The 19,943-nt window shown below is 34.6% G+C and overlaps 1 protein-coding gene across 3 annotated transcripts; it reads right to left on the bottom strand.

Moving 5' to 3' along the window:
* Nucleotides 807-18,423, bottom strand: LOC105170957 (structural maintenance of chromosomes protein 3). Of its 3 annotated transcripts, none has more exons than XM_011091923.2 (30): nt 18,273-18,423; nt 17,859-17,907; nt 17,692-17,767; nt 17,531-17,569; nt 17,375-17,442; nt 17,195-17,266; nt 16,089-16,168; nt 15,848-15,926; nt 15,650-15,767; nt 15,402-15,577; nt 13,530-13,775; nt 13,295-13,416; nt 11,615-11,759; nt 9,751-9,923; nt 9,577-9,676; nt 8,737-8,876; nt 8,360-8,561; nt 6,951-7,038; nt 6,718-6,867; nt 6,077-6,228; nt 5,803-5,994; nt 5,545-5,728; nt 5,392-5,462; nt 5,100-5,251; nt 3,541-3,709; nt 3,292-3,438; nt 2,503-2,598; nt 1,515-1,689; nt 1,129-1,313; nt 807-1,033 (listed from the first exon to the last, which is right to left on the bottom strand). In XM_011091923.2, exons 2-30 carry the CDS (start codon nt 17,871-17,873, stop codon nt 1,031-1,033), a joined length of 3,615 nt encoding a protein of 1,204 aa, XP_011090225.1. In that variant the 5' UTR covers nt 17,874-17,907; nt 18,273-18,423; the 3' UTR covers nt 807-1,030. The 3 variants fall into 3 exon arrangements, with proteins under 3 accessions (XP_011090225.1, XP_011090227.1, XP_011090226.1); XM_011091925.2 differs by having other exon boundaries at nt 8,420-8,561; XM_011091924.2 differs by having other exon boundaries at nt 17,859-17,953; nt 18,273-18,418.

Raw genomic sequence — 19,943 nt, 5'->3', positions numbered from 1 at the left:
GATGGGTCCAGTTCGACTGGACTTTGCTAAATGGTACCCGACCCGAACTGAAAATCAAAATATTATTTAATTTTGGATCTGAATTTTCATCAAATTTGGAATTATTTTTTTTTTTAACAAATATAAGTTTCATTAATAAAACAATATCGTCATAATCTATATAACGCACATAAACTAACAAAATGAGATAAATTAACACTGATAATTCTCTGTCTAATTGTATGCTCAAAAAGTCGCAAATTTCGTTCCCTTCAAATGTGATAAATGCAAGCTGCAAGGAATACACGATAAGCAAATTAATGATATATTTTCTTCTACATTTACTTGCAGCCCATTCAACGTCCCGTGTCCATTCTCTATTTGCAAAACATTAATTAAGTGAAAACACAGGCAAAATTCCATTACTTCGATCTGTTTTTCTTAAATAAAATGATGAGAATTAATTCCCGAACTCCTTTCCAATTTCAATGATTTGATAGGTCTACTCTGACGGCACGAACCAAACAATAACAACAATCAAATTACATGAGTAATAAAAACTTACAATAAGCTGCTGACATAAAAGTTACTACACTTTCGTTAGCAGTCCAAATGCTTTTGGTATTCATACTAATTGATTGATTTAAACAATTTGTCTTTAATTTTGGACTTAATGGTATTAGAATTTATTTTAGCATGGAGAGACACAAAATATAGTACTATGATTACTGTACCGCACTAGGAATTGGATTTAAATGAATAATAATATTTTCCTGATGTGGCAGAGAAGCAGAGCCTGTGAAGAGGAGAGGATTGGCGATGCTTCAGCCGTTGCAACTGGTATTTTTCACATTAAAACCAGATAATATTGTAGAAGAACATAGCTACCATCACTATCCAGTTGATGATCATAAAACACCATACATTAATATTTATATTTATAGAAAACTACAGATCCTCCACAGTTTGGACTACCTATCAGTTTACATATCTGCCTGTGATCTTGTTAATTTACAAAGCTTGATACTGGCCATGGCACGTTGCTTGAATGTCACTGCAAATCCAACAAATATTAAAACATGTACATTTCAGTTTTTCATTCCTCACAGGGGGGTAAAAGGTTATGAATTACGTTGAGATAATGCTCACCTCATTGTGGGACTGATCATGCTCGATAAAATCTAGAGCATCTTCCTTGGAGACAACATTAACACGACTGACTCTGTTTTTGTGCGTCACGCCATATATTTTGTCAGCAACTTTGACGAGCTCTGGCCGGAACGTTGTGGTAATGAATTGCGTGTTCGCCATATCTGCCAGACGACGAACCATATCTACGAGAAAGAAGTTAAAGATTCCCAAGCAAACAGATAAACAGAAAGGGAAAATCCATTGTGATAGTGCAAACAAGATTGGGAAGCCAGGATATAGTATCCTAGGTTATTGAACCAAATTCAAATAGAAGACAAAAGATTGTTTGGAAAAATAGAAAGGCAATAAAATTAGAAACTTGTAGAAATAGCACACAAGGATACTCCCGACGGCTGTTCTATACTGAGGATCAAGAGCTGCATCTATCTCATCGAAAAGATAAAATGGGGCAGGATCACATCGCTGTATGGCAAAGATTAATGCCAAAGCCACCACTGTTTTCTGACCCCCAGACAATTGTTTCATCGACTGTGTCTCCCCTTGTCCAGTGAAAGAAACCTAGCATGAGATCATCAAGAAAATAAAAGAAATCAGATCCAGAAGAAACTCAATAGTTACATCAGCAAACACCGATTCTGAACAGAATAAATGAATCCAAAGTTGCAGATTTTCTAAGTCTAAACATTTTCTGATCCTAAAGCATGCTGTGAAATGAGTTTTTGCGTAGTCAAAATCAGTTGAATGCCGACGCCTGTCGTGCTGGCGATGCCATATGTTATGCAAAATATGAAAAGTTAAAACATGCTGATCCATTAAGGGCTAATTTACTTAGATGGATGGGGTGTACATTGACTGATTAAAAATGTCCTGAAGATAAGGCTTGTGATTAAATCATCATTTGAATATGACATTACTTGATATGAAATGATGAAAGATGAAAGATTATTTAAAGCAGCTGCTAAATACTGTGCTGCCCAAAATGCACTTCAGACCAAAAAAACCAGAGACCAGAGAGGTAAACTACTAATTAATATCTTTTGGATTAGTGGGAAAGATTTCTGTGTTTCTGGGTTTGATGGTAATTCTGTAAATTGGCCGAGAAATAAAAGGCAAACATATCATTTTGCAACAGGATCAAAAGTTTCAGCTGAGAAGGATAATTTTGTCACAAAATGGATGCCCCACCCAAAGGTAACAGACTGGAATGTAGAAATGTAAAGAATGGATGAGCCAGGACTATTTTATTTATCCAAGCCCCTCCTTAGATATGAAGAAAGCCTAAGAGGATATCTGTGCATCAAAAGATAAGGTGTAGCTATATTCTTGATTAAGAACAAAAACAAAAGACTGCAGAAGAAGTTAATAACATGCCTTCACTTTGACACCAATGTATTTCTCAACCCTTCCCTCTACTTCGGCTGGGCCAGGCTCATCATCATCTTGATCATTATCAACATCATTGTTGTCCTATAAAACAACGAAAAAATTACTGATTACAGGAATACCTGTTTAACATAAGTAAAAGTTCCGAAAGAAAGAAAAGGAGAACAATAGATGCTGCAGTTGCTTTCATTAGGAGCAGTGTGGTGGTTAAGTTACCAGTGTCCGAAATCTAGTTAAGAAATGAAAAGGCAAGGTATTTGAAAATTATTAGAGCAAACCACAGGATGATACAACTCTTATCTTTTCATTAGCTATCCCCTGCTTATTTAATATCTTATCCTCAATATAAAACTTATTGATGGCTTATGCTGATGCACTTTATAATGCATTACTGTTTTCCTGCTACTGCACTAAGAATGCTACTAAATTTCCAAATAAAGAAAAGAGTGCTAAACAATTTCCTCTGAACAGGTAAGCTAACTCAAAACAAAGCAAGATAGCTCGCTGATGAAATTCTTTTTTCTCATCCAGACTTCATATGCCCCTATCCTCACCAACACAGAAAGCAAGCCACATAATAGCGCGCAACGGAATTTGTTTTAGAATTTATGTCTGCATATTTAGGTACACTACTCTCCTCTAAAACGTGTGCAATTTAAAACCATTTCATCAGCTAAATCGTTTAAGAGAACCAGTTAAAAAAGAATATAGTGGTATATATGTTGCAGCAAATAACAGCTGTCACTGAAATTGACCTATGATGATAGTATCACGAACCTTTTTCTTCATCATAACTAAAAACCCATGACCTCCTTGCACAAGTTCGGAGAATACTTCTCGGAAATGCTTAGCCACGCCTTTAAACGTACGCTCAATTGATTCATCCTTCCTCATATCCAAAACTGATATAAGTTCTTTGATTTTCTGCAGAAGAAGAGTAAAGTGTCAAATTAGTAAAATCATTCCCCTGCCACATATGCTAACTACCCTACCGCTCAAAACATCATAATTGAAGAATAACTTTACCTCATCAGCTGCATCCAGCTCAGCTTGTCTTCTCTGGAGGTCTTCTCGTTGCTCTGTGAAATTAACATATTGATCAAGGGCTTTTTTGTTCACATGGCTGAACTGTTGCAGTTGCTCATTACACTTGTGAAGCAGTTTGTGCAGTTCTTTTATGCTTTTCCTTTTGTACCTAGAATTTGCATTTAAGAAAAACAATTCACCTACGTGATTCACATTGAAGTACATAACATAAACAATGGAGTAAGATGATCTATACATAACGTGAACAAACAAAATATTTGGTAGTACCTAGAAGGGTCAAAGGAAAAAAGCACAAATAGCATCCTCCAGCAATAGCGCTAAGTACAGAAATACTAGAAATGCCTGATATTCGAACTTCAAATGACTCAGTACTGGCAATATGATTGTCTAAATGTTGCATGATTCCCATTCCCTTACTGAGATAGTTTCTTCTAAAATCAATGCAATCCCAAGAGAAATTTGTCTATTTAGCTTGGCACAGATCTACCACTTACGCCAGATGAAGCATAAAGCAAGCTTCTTGATTACTAGAATTGCCTACTCATGCATGTTATTCTAAAGTCCAAGTGAACCACCATTATGAATATCTAAGGACCATGATGCAACATCAATGAGAACGTTGAGAAGTGGTAATGGACAAAAGTCTTCATAATCACCTTCACCTTAAGAAACAGACAGACGGTAATACAGCACAAGATACACAACAAGACACATCATTATGTTTTCTTCTCTTTTGGGAAATATTAAGGTTTTATAAAAACATGCTGATATTTCAGAGAATGGGGATGATAAAACAAATATTATGTTTGTATCCTGCTTCTTTACTCTTTTGTTGTAATAACATATGATATCTATGTATAAATCTCATATCTATTAATCCCCACTCAATAATTCCTAATATAGCCTAATTAAATAATTGTTACTTTTTTCAAATATGAAGCTATTCTGCATGCATCAACAATGCTTCCCTCTTTTCGAAGAAAGTTATCCATAATTCTAAATCAGATTGTACTGACATTCAAGAAGTGTCCAACAAGACCCTAAAACATTGACATTAAGATTATATTCTCAGATACAATCAAAATGTTGTGTGTGCTCCAGAGTGTCGGAATGTGTTCCAACAGGCAACAGGGGTATAAAAGGTTGACACTGTTGTACATTTGTACTTCTAGAACCCCCTATATAAAAAAACAAGAGTAAATGGGAAAGATAAACATGACCAAGAAAACAATCAATACGTCGGTGTTGTCATAAACTTTTACTTTATTTTAAAGGTGCTCTTGTCACCACAACAAGAGTCAAGCGATTATGTCTGCCTTTCTTCCCAAACCCTCCCCATGAGGAGTATCAATCAATTAAACTACACAGTCAAGATTCTACAACAATCATTTGTAACTAATACTTCAGCATAGGCACAAGAAAATTCACATGTAAAACATATAACTTCACAAGCATATCTGCCAACACATTATATAAATAGACATGCAATCCATTTTACATCTCTGGTAGATAACTAAATTCTGAGATGAGAAGATTACGTTTCAAAAGCATCAGAAGATAGGGGACCCAATTCCCGAATTTTCTTTGAGTACTCTTCTTGCTTGGCCATATACATATTCTTTTTAGCCAGTAACTGCTCTAGTTCTTTTGCTTCATCTTGCAGTGTAGATTGGTACTTGTCTTCGACGCCCTACATCCACAAGAACTCATCTTAGCATCTGAAATACAGAGGCAGACACAAAAAGCACACACACAGTGAAGAGAAGAAGAGACCCTTGTGTTATTATGCAAATTACCGAAACACCAGAAATTACACCAATGGAAGACTACCTTTAGGTTATCCTTTTCAACTTTAATATCTTCCAGTTCCTTATTCCTCTGATTGATGTTTTCAGTCACATCTGTAAAAAATAATAGCATGCTAAGATCCAGAGAATCCATTGAACTTAAGTTGGAAGTTTGAGATAGAGAATGAGGTCCTACTCTTGAGTTGTTCAGTCAACTGATCAACTAACAAATTTGCATCCATTAATTCCTGCCTTTTCAACTCAGCTTCTGCTTGTAACATTTCAGTTTCTGCAGATAGCTTCACCGCCTCCAGCTCTTCTTTCCGCCTAACAAGATTTGTAGATAGGTTCATCTCAAGCTCCGCTTTTCTTGTTTCAGTCTGCCAATTGACAATGTCAAGTGATATAAAGCACAGCTCAGGCATCTGTAAAAAGCTCCAATTAACATCCTAACCTCCATGCGGTTACTCCTGCAGTTAATTAGCTGCTCTTTCAGATTAGTTATTTCTGGATTCAGCCGAGAAAGCGATTCTTTCTCTTCCGGTGTCAAGTGATCAACAAGTTCTGTTCCCATTTCATCCTGTTTCATAGCTATATTAGCTCTGTTCTGATCTATTTGAGTCAATACGCTGGAGAGCAACTTCTCCTGCAAAAATGCAACTAATGTTAAAAGAGTTAAATCAATCAGAATGTCTTGGCATTCATCAAAGCCTTTAAGTTTAACGCACTTTCTTCTCAAGTGACTTTGAGATGGATTGTTTTTGCTTCTCTGAGTTCATGGTGTCCTGCCTCAGTTGTTCAAGTAAAGATTTTTCATGAGCCAACTTGGCATCATTTTTCTGCTGCTCTGCCACTAGTTCATTGATTTTCTGATCGATCTGTAGCGCATGTTCAGTGAAAACAAATTGCAAAGTGTTGTGAGTTGACCATCGCAGACATGCAGGAATCAGCGGTCATGATGATACAACACTTCAAAAGATGTGCAAAAATACTGCCAAATGAATCAAATTTCTGGACAAAACAAGGCCAAGTAACAGCATGCTTTCTATGTTTAAACACCAATCACACATACATATGCGTACGCTATTCACACATACACATGAATTGACTAGTAGATGCCTGGGTAATAAACACATTTCTCTGTGAATGGTACCATCTGCCCCCTATGAAGGTGACAGCAAACATGCAGATATGTAGGAAAGCTCATAAACGGATGACAACTAAAAGTGGTCGTCAACCAGGATCTCAAGGGGGTGTTGCCCATAATCACATGTAAGAAGCTCTTGAGCAAGAAGAAAAATAATAAGCAAGATCAGAAAAATGAACGAAATCTCTGAAGAAAATAAAAAAAGAAGCCTAATTAGGATATCTTGAAGTTTCTTTCTAACTTCCTCCAGTTCCTCTTCCTTTATTTTAATAGACTTCATGTTCTGTTTAATAGTGCTCATGAACTTCAGTTTTGAGCGCCTATAGTCATAAAATCCCCCAGTCATGCCACCTTTTTTGTTGACTTGATCACCTACAGTGAAAGGGGAGACATTTGTGATGGCAACCAAGAGCCAAAAAAGATACCTAAAAAAATCATGAAGTTTCAAGTGCAACCTTCCAAAGTGATGCAGTCCAGACCATCAGTACGAGCAACTCTTGTAGCAACATCTAAATCTCGGCAGATTACTGTTTTTGCAAACACCTATCAATTCAACAAGAGAGAGAGTATCACAAGTGGGATGTAATATAACAAGCAACCACCAGCAGTAGTATATTAGTAAAATAAACTGCAAACCTTCAGAAATAAGCACATCATCTCTACTCTGTCATCTATAATTTCCATATATGGAATCTCAATGAAAAATCAAAAGACTAATGCAATGAAGCTCTTCTTTATCATCTCATGCCAGACTCAACACAGGATGGGTCCTTTTCCTTGTCGCAAACTGCAGGAGCACCTCTCAAAGAGAAGCTCATTCTCCTTTCAGGGTAAACCGGTGCATAAAAATGGGCTGATCCAAAGTCCCTCTCCTTTGTGAACGAAGTTCGGAATCAACAACGGCACACCGCACGAAGGGAACATACAACTGGAGTTTTTGTTTGTCATGAGGGAAAGATATAATGGGATTCTTCACGAAGCCAGAGGAATGGAACAAATATGGCCTCCTCGTTTGAGACATTATGGTTTTTTGGGTCGACTTACTATTTTTTGTAAAATTGGCTCATATATCCAGCTATATGAATAAATTCTTTTTACTTCATCCCTCTTAATAGAATGCTGCTAATTAATTTAATAATAAGAAGAATAAGAATAAGAATGGATGTCATTATTTGTTTATCCTAATTTCAAATTATGAATCTCCACAAGGCATATGTAGCATTTCAGACTGTATTTAGTGCTAATAGACAGTTTTATGAAATACGCAGACTAAAACTAGTGCAATAAATAGGGTTACCCCGTAAGTTTTAGTATTGATGTGGGAATCATTTTTCAAAAACAATGTCACCCACTTAAAAATAATATTTCCATGGGTTGCCAGCTAAATCCAAATGAAAACTTAAAAAGTCACCATGGATGATGTGATAATAACTGGAATGATGCAGAAACTATTTCATGTTTCAATATTACATTAAAGCAACAATGTTTATTAACTTCACTCTTCTAGTTAGATTAGCCTATCTCAGGTCAACTTCTTTCATTTTTATCAAATTAATTTATAAACAGCCTATTCTTAGGTCTTTAACTTGTTCGTTCTTCAAACGCCCCCAAAGTGAGTACGTGTGAGCCCATTTTAGGGACCAGAACATGTTAGTAAAGACAATGTTGCATAGGAACAAGACATGATGACTTACTCGGAAAGCAGAAACCTATCCAGCTAGCAATTTTAAGTAATGTCAATCTTGGTCACAAGAATACTTGCATATAGTCAGATTTGGCAACCTTATTATGACCATTAACTGAACACAACTGATAAATGAATTCCAAAGTGCTGGTTGATAATGAACTATGTTAAGATACAAACCTGCGCAAATGCTGAAGCATATTTTTCAGAGAATTGTAATTTCTTTAAAAGAGGTATTACATCAGAGCTCTGTGGATATGTAACTCGTGGAGCTTTCACCCTGTTCAATGGTATGAATGTCACTCGGCCGCCTTTCTGCGCATTGAGATGTCTAATGATTTTTGTTGATATCTCATCTGTTTCAACTACCACATGAAATAAGCTGTACGAGGCGGAATACATTAGTATGAACATGCCAAAAACTAAATAGATATCCAAAATTAAATATGGTCTTAATATCTTCCTTATTATGGAATTCCAACATGTCAAAGAGAGGGAGACTTGTCGGAGAAAATTTGAATTTTTAAACCATTAAGCTCAGGAGGAATTGTGTTTACCTATTTCCAGCAGTAACTTCAACAGCTGTGAAAAACTTTTCATCACAATCTAGCAACTCAAAAATGGGACCAAATACTCCTTCATGAAGGTTAATCTCTCTACATATCCTCTTCACAGAATTTAGTCCTCTTCTTATGTCCTGAAAGTGTCAGAAGAATATAAGAATAAATGCAGCATTCTGTATTCAGGAGTAATGCGGAAGGAGGACGAGTATACGAAAGCAAAATACAATGCTTTTGTTCCCCTCATGCAGAGACACGTGGCGATATCATGTTATAATTTCACAATAGACCACACAGGAGAGTCACTCGAGCAAAACAAGGTAAAAAGTTTGATAAGGAAAAATTTAGAAGATCTGAGTGGCTTGACCATGTGTTGAACTGTAAGCAGTAGGTATGACGTACAGTACAATTTTTACAAGTAGTTAGTGTGGCTCAAAGGAAAGATTAACAAACATAGAGTTACAAGGAGACCCTCAAAACATTTCAAAACCTTTTGACTTTATAAACAAAATTGACCACCAAGGAAGATGAAAAGGGCCGTGTGTCTAGTCTTCACAAATATTGTCCTTTTATTCTTGTTACCAGTAATATGACTGTCTTGTTTTTCTATTATTTCATCAGCACCACTCAACGGTTACCCCATTTTTCTTGTTTGTCCAGCAAACCCTCTAATATGGTGCACTATTCCATCATTAGATCAACAGTTCCAAATAAAGACATCAATCCTATTGCATCCATCTGCAATGATATTTGTAGGGTGATGAAAAAAACTGCAGATATCCTCCTAGTTCAGCAATGCATTTAAATCCATCTAATCTTAGCACATCGAGCACTCACACCGGGAGTTGCATGATCAAGACTTTTCTCTGCTTTAACCACCTCCGATTTCAGCCTTTCAATTTCAGCAGAGAGCTCATTTTCTCTTGCCCACAAGACCCTAAAGATTGGTAAATCAATTAGACTGCACCAAAGAAAACATTACGATGAAGACAATCAATATGATAATCATACTTCCGCTCATCATGCAGCTTGTCTCTCTCTGCTTTATACTGGCTGTAACCTTGTCTGTATCCAGAAATTAGCGATTCTAATTCTGCTGCTTCATCTTTTCTGTTCTTTATGTAGGCATCCTGCTCTCTGATATCTTTCTTGAGCTGCTCAATTTCATCCCTAAGTTTTTTCTCCTGAAACATGCAAAAAAGAAAAAGAAAATCATTGTCTATATCTCACTCCTCATTATGCACCACACATTCGGAAAAAGAAATACTAATACAATTCCACAGCATGAAAGTGAAAGAAAGAATATGACAATTAAACCAGTCTATGTTTCACCTAAAGGTATCAGCACCATTGCAACATTAAACATTCTCCTAAATGAAGTGAAGATGGTTATATAATGGACGTCCTGATACCCACAAATGCTGATTGGCATTTAAATAATTTGAGGAAATCAATAAAATTACATAAACGGAGGCTAGTTGATTACACTTGAAATTTTTAAGATTAAATAGGGAATTTGCATGAACAGAAATGACCAAATGTTCTTTGTCATAATTTCCACATTTCAGTAACTCAACATGTGTATAACAACAGAATCATGTCATTGATGTCATTGCATAAGTAATCAACAAAACCCTTTTGTAGAGGGAGTATGAAAGACAAACAACCTAAAGTACAACTACATCCACAACAACAACAAAAATCAAAAAAGAAAAAGAAAAAAAGACAACAAAAAGAAATTGAAAACCACCACCTGATGACTATCAAGAGATACATGCATCCCCAAGTGGACCCTGACCCTCAAGAGGGGGGAAAGGGTTAAAACTTGGACTATGTTAACTTTGTTTTTGGGCTGTCCCAACAAAAGCATTGTTTGTTTCATTTTTCGGAAAATGGCCTAAGACACATAAATAATGTGAAAAACAAAATTTATCAGACATAATGGAAGATAGAATCAGGCCATTCATCCATGCTTTTGATATTTAATACCTTTTTTTGCATAAAATATCAAAAGTATGGATTATTAACATTGGTCCAACTTAAGTTAAAGGACTTGGTCCTTTTTTTATTTTTTCTTTTCTTTTAAGTAACAGTGTATGCAATATTAAATTTTAAAAAAATAAAAATAACTCAAAAAAATACAAAAATTGTCCCAAAAATACCTTGCTACATGAGCAACTATATGGTAAGATATGAAATCGACAAGACATTTAGCATGTACAGTTACCTCCTCCTGGATCAGGAGTTACAGCATTTGAAGTTGTATCAGCAAACCACACGCTTGAAACACTAAGTTTTTTTATTTATATCAATCTAAATGCTCTCAAATGCATACATTAAAACAACTTCCAAAAATTTTATAGTTTTTTGGTCTATTTAATTAAAAATAGGGGTCAAATTTGTTCTTATCCCAACCAGTTGCAGGATACAGTAATAATCTTTATGAGCTACCCCTTCCCACCCACCATCACCAACATTTGTTGACAAGTATAAAGTTGAGAATGAAAACCAATGAACTATATGCAAAAAAAATTTCTCCTTAGTCCAAAATTGCCAGACGGGAGTAAGGGCATACTTAGGTCTGTTGCAAAGGATAAATCATAAGAATGATAGACTATATAGGCATTATTTTACAAGACTCTCCTTATGCAATAAGGATTATGAGTTGGACAGATAATACTCAAAATTAAACAGAGATTATGAAACTGATTAAGTAGGTCACAGAATAAACTGAAAAAAAGCTCAGGAATAAAATGTAATTCATGAATTTTTAGCAACCAAAAAGCAATGCACCTGGTATACCATGCATTCAACAACCGCAATATACTATATTTAAAGACAGATGGACTGACATACTGTTAACAAGTACAATTACCTGCACTAAATTTGAAGATAAAACTTGCTCATAGTCCCTAATTTCTTTCTTAAGCCACTGGTCACGAGCTGCTTTACTGGCAAACTGGGTTGCACGACCCTGTTTCTGATACAAAATGCTAAGCTGCTTTTCACGCTCCATAATCCTACATGACACGTATCAAATTCCAGAAATACATTCGCCCAAATTATTCCCACAGAATAACATAAAACTGAATGGACAAGAATTAGTCATGCACAAGACCAAAATAACTAAATGCATGGACAAGGGACGAAGAAGATTATCCTCCCAGTATGCACTTGGAACCAAACAACTATTCAAACAACCATCTTGCACGCCTCTTTATGAATTGAGGAAGGTGCAGCGGAAGACATGAGCTCATTCACAATGAATGGAAGGAAAAGTTTATCATTCGATTTCAGCTTAGTCAAGCAAATCATGAAAATAGAAAAACCAAAGGCACGGATAGAAATATTTAATCAAATAGGATTCGGAAATCACATGATGAAACAAAAAGGTATTTTAAGTTTCCTACCCTGCAACAGGCAGTTCAACTCAGAAGTACCAGAGCATTTAAAGGTGAGGTAACAGGAAGACCGAGCCACTGGAATTAACAATAATTAATTAGAGAAGCCTTATTTTCCCATAAAAGTTTTATGTGGTCAATATTACATTATTAAAGGCAGTTCTAGCAAGAGCTAGTCTGGGTAACAGTTTTGCTTGATTGCTCAGGCATTTTACAAGGTTGACAACCCCTTTACTTGTGAGTCACGACATTTGCTAAATGAGGTTCAAGTAAACTAGTCCAACCGCTAACTAAAGCTAGCTACCAAACAATTGAAAGGTTGACCAAATGACAGATCTGAGATCTTAATATCTTATGAAATTTAACTGGAAGCATCACCCAAGTAAATAGTCATGTATTTGTTGATGAGAACTTAAATAAACACAAAGATCAATAATGCAAGAAATTAAGATGAGAATTCCAGATGTCGCCGCACCTCAAGCACAAAACAAACTCAGAAAAGGCAATCAAATAAGTGGATAATCTTGAAATAAATAGGCGAATCATAGTTTCTTCAAGGGCTCATGCATCCAATGCTCCATTTTGGCCTATTTGGACATTTCTCAGTTTGTCCCTTTCCCTCTCTCCCCAACCTCCCCAAATGGAGGTCATTGACTTTGACTGAAATAATTATTTGCCTGTTGGAATGGTAATCTTTCACTGCGTAATGATTCCATAATTCATGATGGATAAATGGGGAAAAGGAAATGGATATTCAAAAAATTAAACACAGGTTTGGAAAACACACAAAGATCTTAGAGAAAGGCCAAAATGTGAAAAGTTCACTCAGTGTATTTAACAACTCCAGTACATCCAACATCCTTTAAAATGCATAGCCGTAGGCAATATTTTCTTATAACTAATACATGGAGCAAGCACATTGTCTATAGCAAACACAAGCTTTAGACTAACTTGTTAAGCATAAATGTATTCAAACTTGCAAGTTAATTGACATGAGGAATAAATAAACTCGCAATTAAGTTTTAAAAATAGAACACTTCAACATCAATATATAGCATTGCAACTAATGACATCCCTAATGTGAGAAACATCAAAATGATGGTGAAACAAATACGCAACTTTCTGAGGCAGGAGCTACAAAATGGGAAACGTACCCTCGCGTCAAATTCTCCTCCTCCCTGACTTGATTATCATACAATTGCTTGATCCTAGTGAGCTCAGCATAAGACCCCTCAATTTCTTGTTCCAAAAGCTCTAGTTGTGCAACAGCATCCTCCTGGAATACGAAAAATAAGCATCAATAAAAGCGTTCACTTGTAGACTACTTTACTTCATATGTTCAAACTTCTCAAAGTTCAAAATTACAGAAGGATCAAGGGTCAGCAGCACCTTTGCTTTGATGTTTGCCTTAATTTTATCATGGAAGTCTTTGTCATCCAGTTCAAGTTTTGCACGCTTCTTGATGGCTTCTGTCCTTTGTTTCTCTATCGCCTCTTTCTCTCTACTTAAAATTTGCGCTTCTTTAGTCAGATCTTTAAGTAACTTGTCGAGCTCCTTGCACTTTTCATGAGCATCCAAAACTTTGTTATACATTGTGGCAGATGTTTCAGAAGCCTTGTTCCGATTCTCCTCTATCTGCAACAAATGGCAAAGTTCAAACCTATTCCAGATGCTTCCAAAATATGAAGTACATAATCGTTTCAACGCACTAGAAGCTAAAATGATATGTAGAACCTACATGAACCTATTAAAATACACATGCACAAAGAAAACACAGAGAAAAGACAAGTACACACGTAGTTCTGCAAAACATAGGAGCAAGAAAGTCATAAAAGTATTCTTGAACTATGTTAAAAGAAACATATCTACTGAAGGACCATATTATAATTAGCTCATTTCTTCATTAGCCATGAGGAAACACACATAATATAATAAAGATCATTAAATTATGATATTAAGACTCAAGTTAGTGTACTTTGTAGAGAGATAAAAGATCATGATGATCACAAAAACTCTATTCCGAAGTTTATGTTCGTATATACCATCCACTTCCCATTAAAACAAATAAAAGAAGTTACAGTTCTCCTAGATGCAAACTTCTTAGGCTTTGTTACATTTTCACGTCACGGATCCTGAAAAAAATTATGTTATCATATTTGTTATCAGATTTGTCAACTAAACATAAAATTTTACCACTCAAAGGAACATATGAAAAGATATAAGAACATGCCCTTAAAGTTCTGTGTACTGCAAATACAAACTACACTACGTTTGCTTTTTCAGAATCTACCGCATTGGATGGCCTGCTAAAATAAATTGCCCAATTTTATGATAACATATAATCTTAAAGTGAGAAAGAAGTCAATGAATTTGGAAAACAGCCAACACTGGAATAACATTGAGAGTGTAGCGCAAAATATCAGCATAAGCAATGTCCAAGATGTCAAGTTTGAGCGTATCATGCCGAATCTTATTTCTGAGCTAATACTTTTCAAACCCACCAGGAAAGCAGTTAATGCTACTTAGTAGCTTTACATATCAGAGCCACTGGTTTACCAGGTGTATAAAAATGTCATGGATTTCATAAAATTACCTTTCAAGAAGAAAAATAATTTTGAAGAGAACTATTACTGAACATGATATAGAAGCAAAATCCGTCCTCATAGAAGATCATATAATTTAAATGCTTTCTTTTCGCCCATGCAGATATCCACATGTTCATGAAACTATTGCAGCATATGGGGACATTATTTATCTTTGCATATTGGTGCACAAATGCCAATAAGGATGGATTTTTCTTCTACTAAAAACTTAAAATGAATAAACACTATTTTGCAATTAGCGACAAAGTGGAGTAGTAAATTAACTACATTATAGAAATTTACAAGTTGACTGGCATTCTCAACTATGAATTAACTACATCTGTCCCATCGTCAAGCATTGCTGGATCACATAGTTGCTTTGTTCAGAAAATAAGACTAGTTTTCCTTGCATTTGCATTATAATCCTACAGAAAAAAGAAAAATCTAAACAACATCCAAGTTTTAAAGCTAATGAGGGTCAAAATAAGATATATCAAGATCTACAAGTTTCCTATCATTGTTCTATAAGAAGTTTTCTTACTAAGGATCAAGTGTTATTACTAATGAAAGAATTCATAATATCCTCCGTAATTTAAATGGCAATGCAGATCCCCAACAGAAAGGGCATTTGATTGCTTATTAAAACAAACAAAGATAGTAAGACTTTGAAGTAACATACATCCATCAGCATCTGCTTGGCATGATGAAGTTCTTTATCATAAATAGTGTATTCTAGAGCCTTTCGCTGCCTGTCAAGCTGCTGATATTTTTTCAACTCCTCTTTCTCTTCATCAAGCTCCCGAAGTTTGTCATCCAAGTATTGGACAACTTGAATAATTTGCTTTCTCTTATTACCTGTAGAAAATAGATGTTAGAAACAAAAACAGAAAACAAAAAAGACAAGGAAACTATTCAAGGAGTACTTGCCAGTATCCTGCATTATTTTCAAACTTTCACGCCGTCTCTCCTCATAAACTCGAGTCCCACCAATTTCCTTCAGCAGATCCAATCGTTCTGAATCCTTCATCAACGTCAACGAGGCTATCTGCGATATTATATATATATACTTATCAGAAGAATGAATGGATAAACCAAGCAGGTCAACAAGCAAAAATTTTTCCTTACTTTGCCCTGCTGCACAACATAATAAGGATTAGAACGAGAAAATCCTGCACTTTCCAGCAGATTCATGACTTCTGTCTTCCTGAAAACTCATAAACCATCACCATTATCCAGTTATCCAACAAGAGCATGGACAACGAAAAAGGCCATGTGTCAAGTGATAAAGAAAAAAGGAAAAGAATATATAACTAAATAAATAGAAGACGCAAAGTAAAAATTGTTCGTAATACAAGCGTATACACACGTTATATGTTTTCCATCCAAGAAATATTCATCTTTCTTAACACCGATTGTTCTCCTAAGCCGCACTTCCTCCTTATCAACCTGTAAAAGAAGAATGACAAAATCATAAACAAGCAGGACAAAGGAATAAAGATCTTATGGAGATGCCATTATAAATGCAGGACATAAACAAATGGGAAATAGGAGGAAAGAGAACATGTAACTAGAAAAAAAAAACATGAATTTATAACTATTCCTTTATTAAACCAATAATCAGATATGGCTAATGCAAATTATCGACATCCTCATTAACTATCAATTGTGATAACAGTATACTCTAAGTAGGTTCATTGCCATGACTATAAAGAATCCCTCATCTGCATCAAAAATGCTTCCTTATCATTCAGATAGTCGGTAGAATATGTCAAGATTTACAATTAGTAATAAATACTATAAAACTTAACCTATAAGAAAAACTTTTAATTAGAACTGCTGCATTTATTAGTTGACATAAAGTCAGATAAACCATAAATATGGTATGATGAAATAAAGAACTGAGAATAAATACAGATTTTCACAATCATGTTGATACTGAATTAGAGTTTATTAGCTAAGAGCATCGCTATTTCTCATCTATATTATCTTTACCTGATTCCAGATCTATTATAAAATGTGATTTCTACAACTAATCCTGTTATTTTAACACTTTCCTCTCTGCTAAAACCATTTTCCATATGATCAATTTTTTACATATTGCAATAATATATATATATATATATATATATATCAAGGAACTAGTACGCCAACAGTGAGGATTAGCAAAATGCTCTAACACCAGGGGCTACACTAGGACTAATATCAGGATATACTTTTTGGACCCAGTTGCTTCTGGAGGACCTCAGTTACGATACATCTTTCCAATACCAACACTATGTTCATTCACCTCAAGATAAGCAGGTGCAACAAATTGGAGCTTGAGCAGATTATAGGTGGTATAACTTCAGAAAGTCCAATTACAAATGTTCAAAACAGTTCATAAATGAGTAGACAAATCATAATTAGAAAAAAAGGAAAAACAGCAGTTCACATAAGACATTTAGATAAATAGAATTATCATCCGAAGCTTACAGGAATACGGTTGTCGGAGTTGTCAAATACAATCTCCACAAAAGCAGATAACACTTGGTGGCCAGCACCTTCCTGACAAGCAGAAAAACAAAGAGCATTCAATATAAAGGTTGTAGGTAATTTCGTAGAACAATGAAAGCAAGATCTAAGATAACAACAGTGCTTCACTGCAGAACATACGTGAAGCAACGCCTGCCTTTCTTCATTGCGCAAATTATGGAATAGATCACTTATAACGAAGCGTATTGCTGCAAGTATGGGTAGGGTCCTCATTAAATCAATTCCAAGGAAACAAAACAAACAGAAGAACAAAACAAATGTTCAAGATGAACATACCATGGAAAAAGTTCGATTTGCCAGATCCATTAGCACCAACTGCAGAATACAAATCAATAAATCATTTTCTGGCATATTAAACATTCTTAAACTAGAGACATGGGTAAACAGTGGAAAATAAAATGTAGAAACCGAGGCATAGAAGGAAAAATATGGTGTACCAACACAGTTAACTTTTGGACTGAATGTTTCAGTTGCAACTTGCTCACGGTAACTCTTAAACCCTTCTATAACAACCTACAACAAAGAACCCGTGCAGAAGTGATAAATCAGTATGCATATTTTAAAAGAAATTGTCACAAGTCAAATAAAATGGATAATTCATTACCTGCTTTATATACATGACGGGATTCCAGGATAGCTAGCTGGCAACTCCTCTGCAATTTGAAGGCAGAAGAAGAGCAAAATAATCACATTCCCTGCCTGAACTTATATTAATAGCTTAAGAAACTCATAAACGTAAAAGAACAAAATAATTCAGTGAAAATCACTCGCGAATATTACATGCACTACAAATGCCAACATAAGAATCAACCCGAAACAAAACAAAACCACACCAAAACTCAAAAGGCCAAGCAACTAAAGGTAAAATGAAAAACATAAAAAAGAGAAAAGAAAAACAAAACAGCAACACAGTTAGATATTGGGCAGGAGCAGAAGTCTAGGGTTCTTTACATAATTGAGGCACGCTTTGAGAGAAATTCGCGAAGCTAACACTTGTAATTATGCAAAAAGAACTCACCAATCTGCGGGTTGAAGTTAATGATTATGAGCTCTACTCTACTCTAGTCTACAATTCCGTCTAGTTGGCGAATTTGTGTGTGTGAGAGAGAGAAAGGGGGACGGGAGAAGAGAGATGAAAATGGAGGGAATCGAGTTGACGTTTTAAGACGCGATTTTTCAGACGAGTTTTATTGTCCTTTCCTCAATTTCCCTTTTTACGTTTTCTTTTTATTCTTTTAATTTTATTTATTGTATTCAATAGTTATGAAAAACCGGTTCAATTCGATCAATTCAACCGATATACTTACACAAACTAAAACAAAAAAGACAATTGACCAATTTCATTCAAATTAAGATTTCGTTTAACTCCTCGATATATTTCAGCATGATTTCACAAAATAACATTAAATATTTATACTATCAATCATATTGAATGTTCATCTACAAATGTAGGTAATTATGTGACTCCTTCGTGTTATTATCCGTTGATTGAAATGGATGTAAATTGAGCATATCTTATTATCACTTAATTACTTATTACTTTTGAAGTATAATTAATATTGCAAACACTATCTTAATGTTTAAAACATATAAAAAAAGGCGCAATTAACTGAAAGTTATTAGTAAAACGTTAATTGATGCTTATACGGTAAAATTGTATTTGGCGTTATTTTTTTATGTAATTTTACTTGAAATTAATTTTCTAAAGATTCTTGATCGAGTAATCAATTTAATATGAGTTGGGAAGTCGAAAGATATTTTTGGTATTATAATAATTTGGTGTAGTGGTGTCAAAATTATCACTTTAAGTCTAAAAATCCTCTTTCTTTTATTAAAACTCATAATTTGTTTTTTTATATTAAAATTTGACATTGCTTTACAACTCCACATCCAAAAACTGTCTGATAATTTTTTTTAATGCATTAAATATCATGATGCTTAATTTGTACAACATATGTTATATTGATAATGACTATATACGTGCAAAACAGATACTAATATGTTTTTTCAATTTCAATTAACAATAAACTTAAATAACTTGGAAATAAATTTATTTTGATTACATGGAATTAGTTTTTCGAATGAACTTGATTGAGTAGTTAATTTAACATGAGTTGGAAAGTTGAAGGATTTTTTTGGTATTAAAATAATTTGGTGTAATGGTATCAAAACTACCACTTTATGCTTAGAAACCCTTATTTCTTTATAATAGTACTAATTTTTGTGACACGTTGTTTCAGCATACAAATAATAAATAATACTTACGTTTTAAAATATATTATGAATAAGAAAAAATATATATAAAACAATACATCATATTTCTAAAAAAATAAAAAAAAGCAACACACACACACACACACACACACACAAAAAGGAAAAAATCAACTTAGGGTTATTATCAGTATAACAATAAAATTGGTGTTGCGGTGTCATAACCGCCGCTTGTGAGAGAAAAAGGTATTTTCTTATATATTGGAATAGAAGATTGATAGATAATAGTGTAGATATAGTTGGGTTAATTATTTCTTGCCCTCCGATCATTTTTATATTTTGGGATCTAACTTTTTTTCGACTTACCATATCAACTTTATAAAATTTTACACTTTACTATTTATATGCGTTTTGATCAAAATACCATCAAATACCTTTATCTATATTATACTAAGGTAGAACCACCATATTTTACAAG

This window comes from Sesamum indicum, linkage group LG9 (genome assembly GCF_000512975.1).
Source record: "Sesamum indicum cultivar Zhongzhi No. 13 linkage group LG9, S_indicum_v1.0, whole genome shotgun sequence".
Lineage (NCBI taxonomy): Eukaryota > Viridiplantae > Streptophyta > Magnoliopsida > Lamiales > Pedaliaceae > Sesamum > Sesamum indicum.
This window is presented reverse-complemented; position numbering and strand designations above follow the sequence as displayed.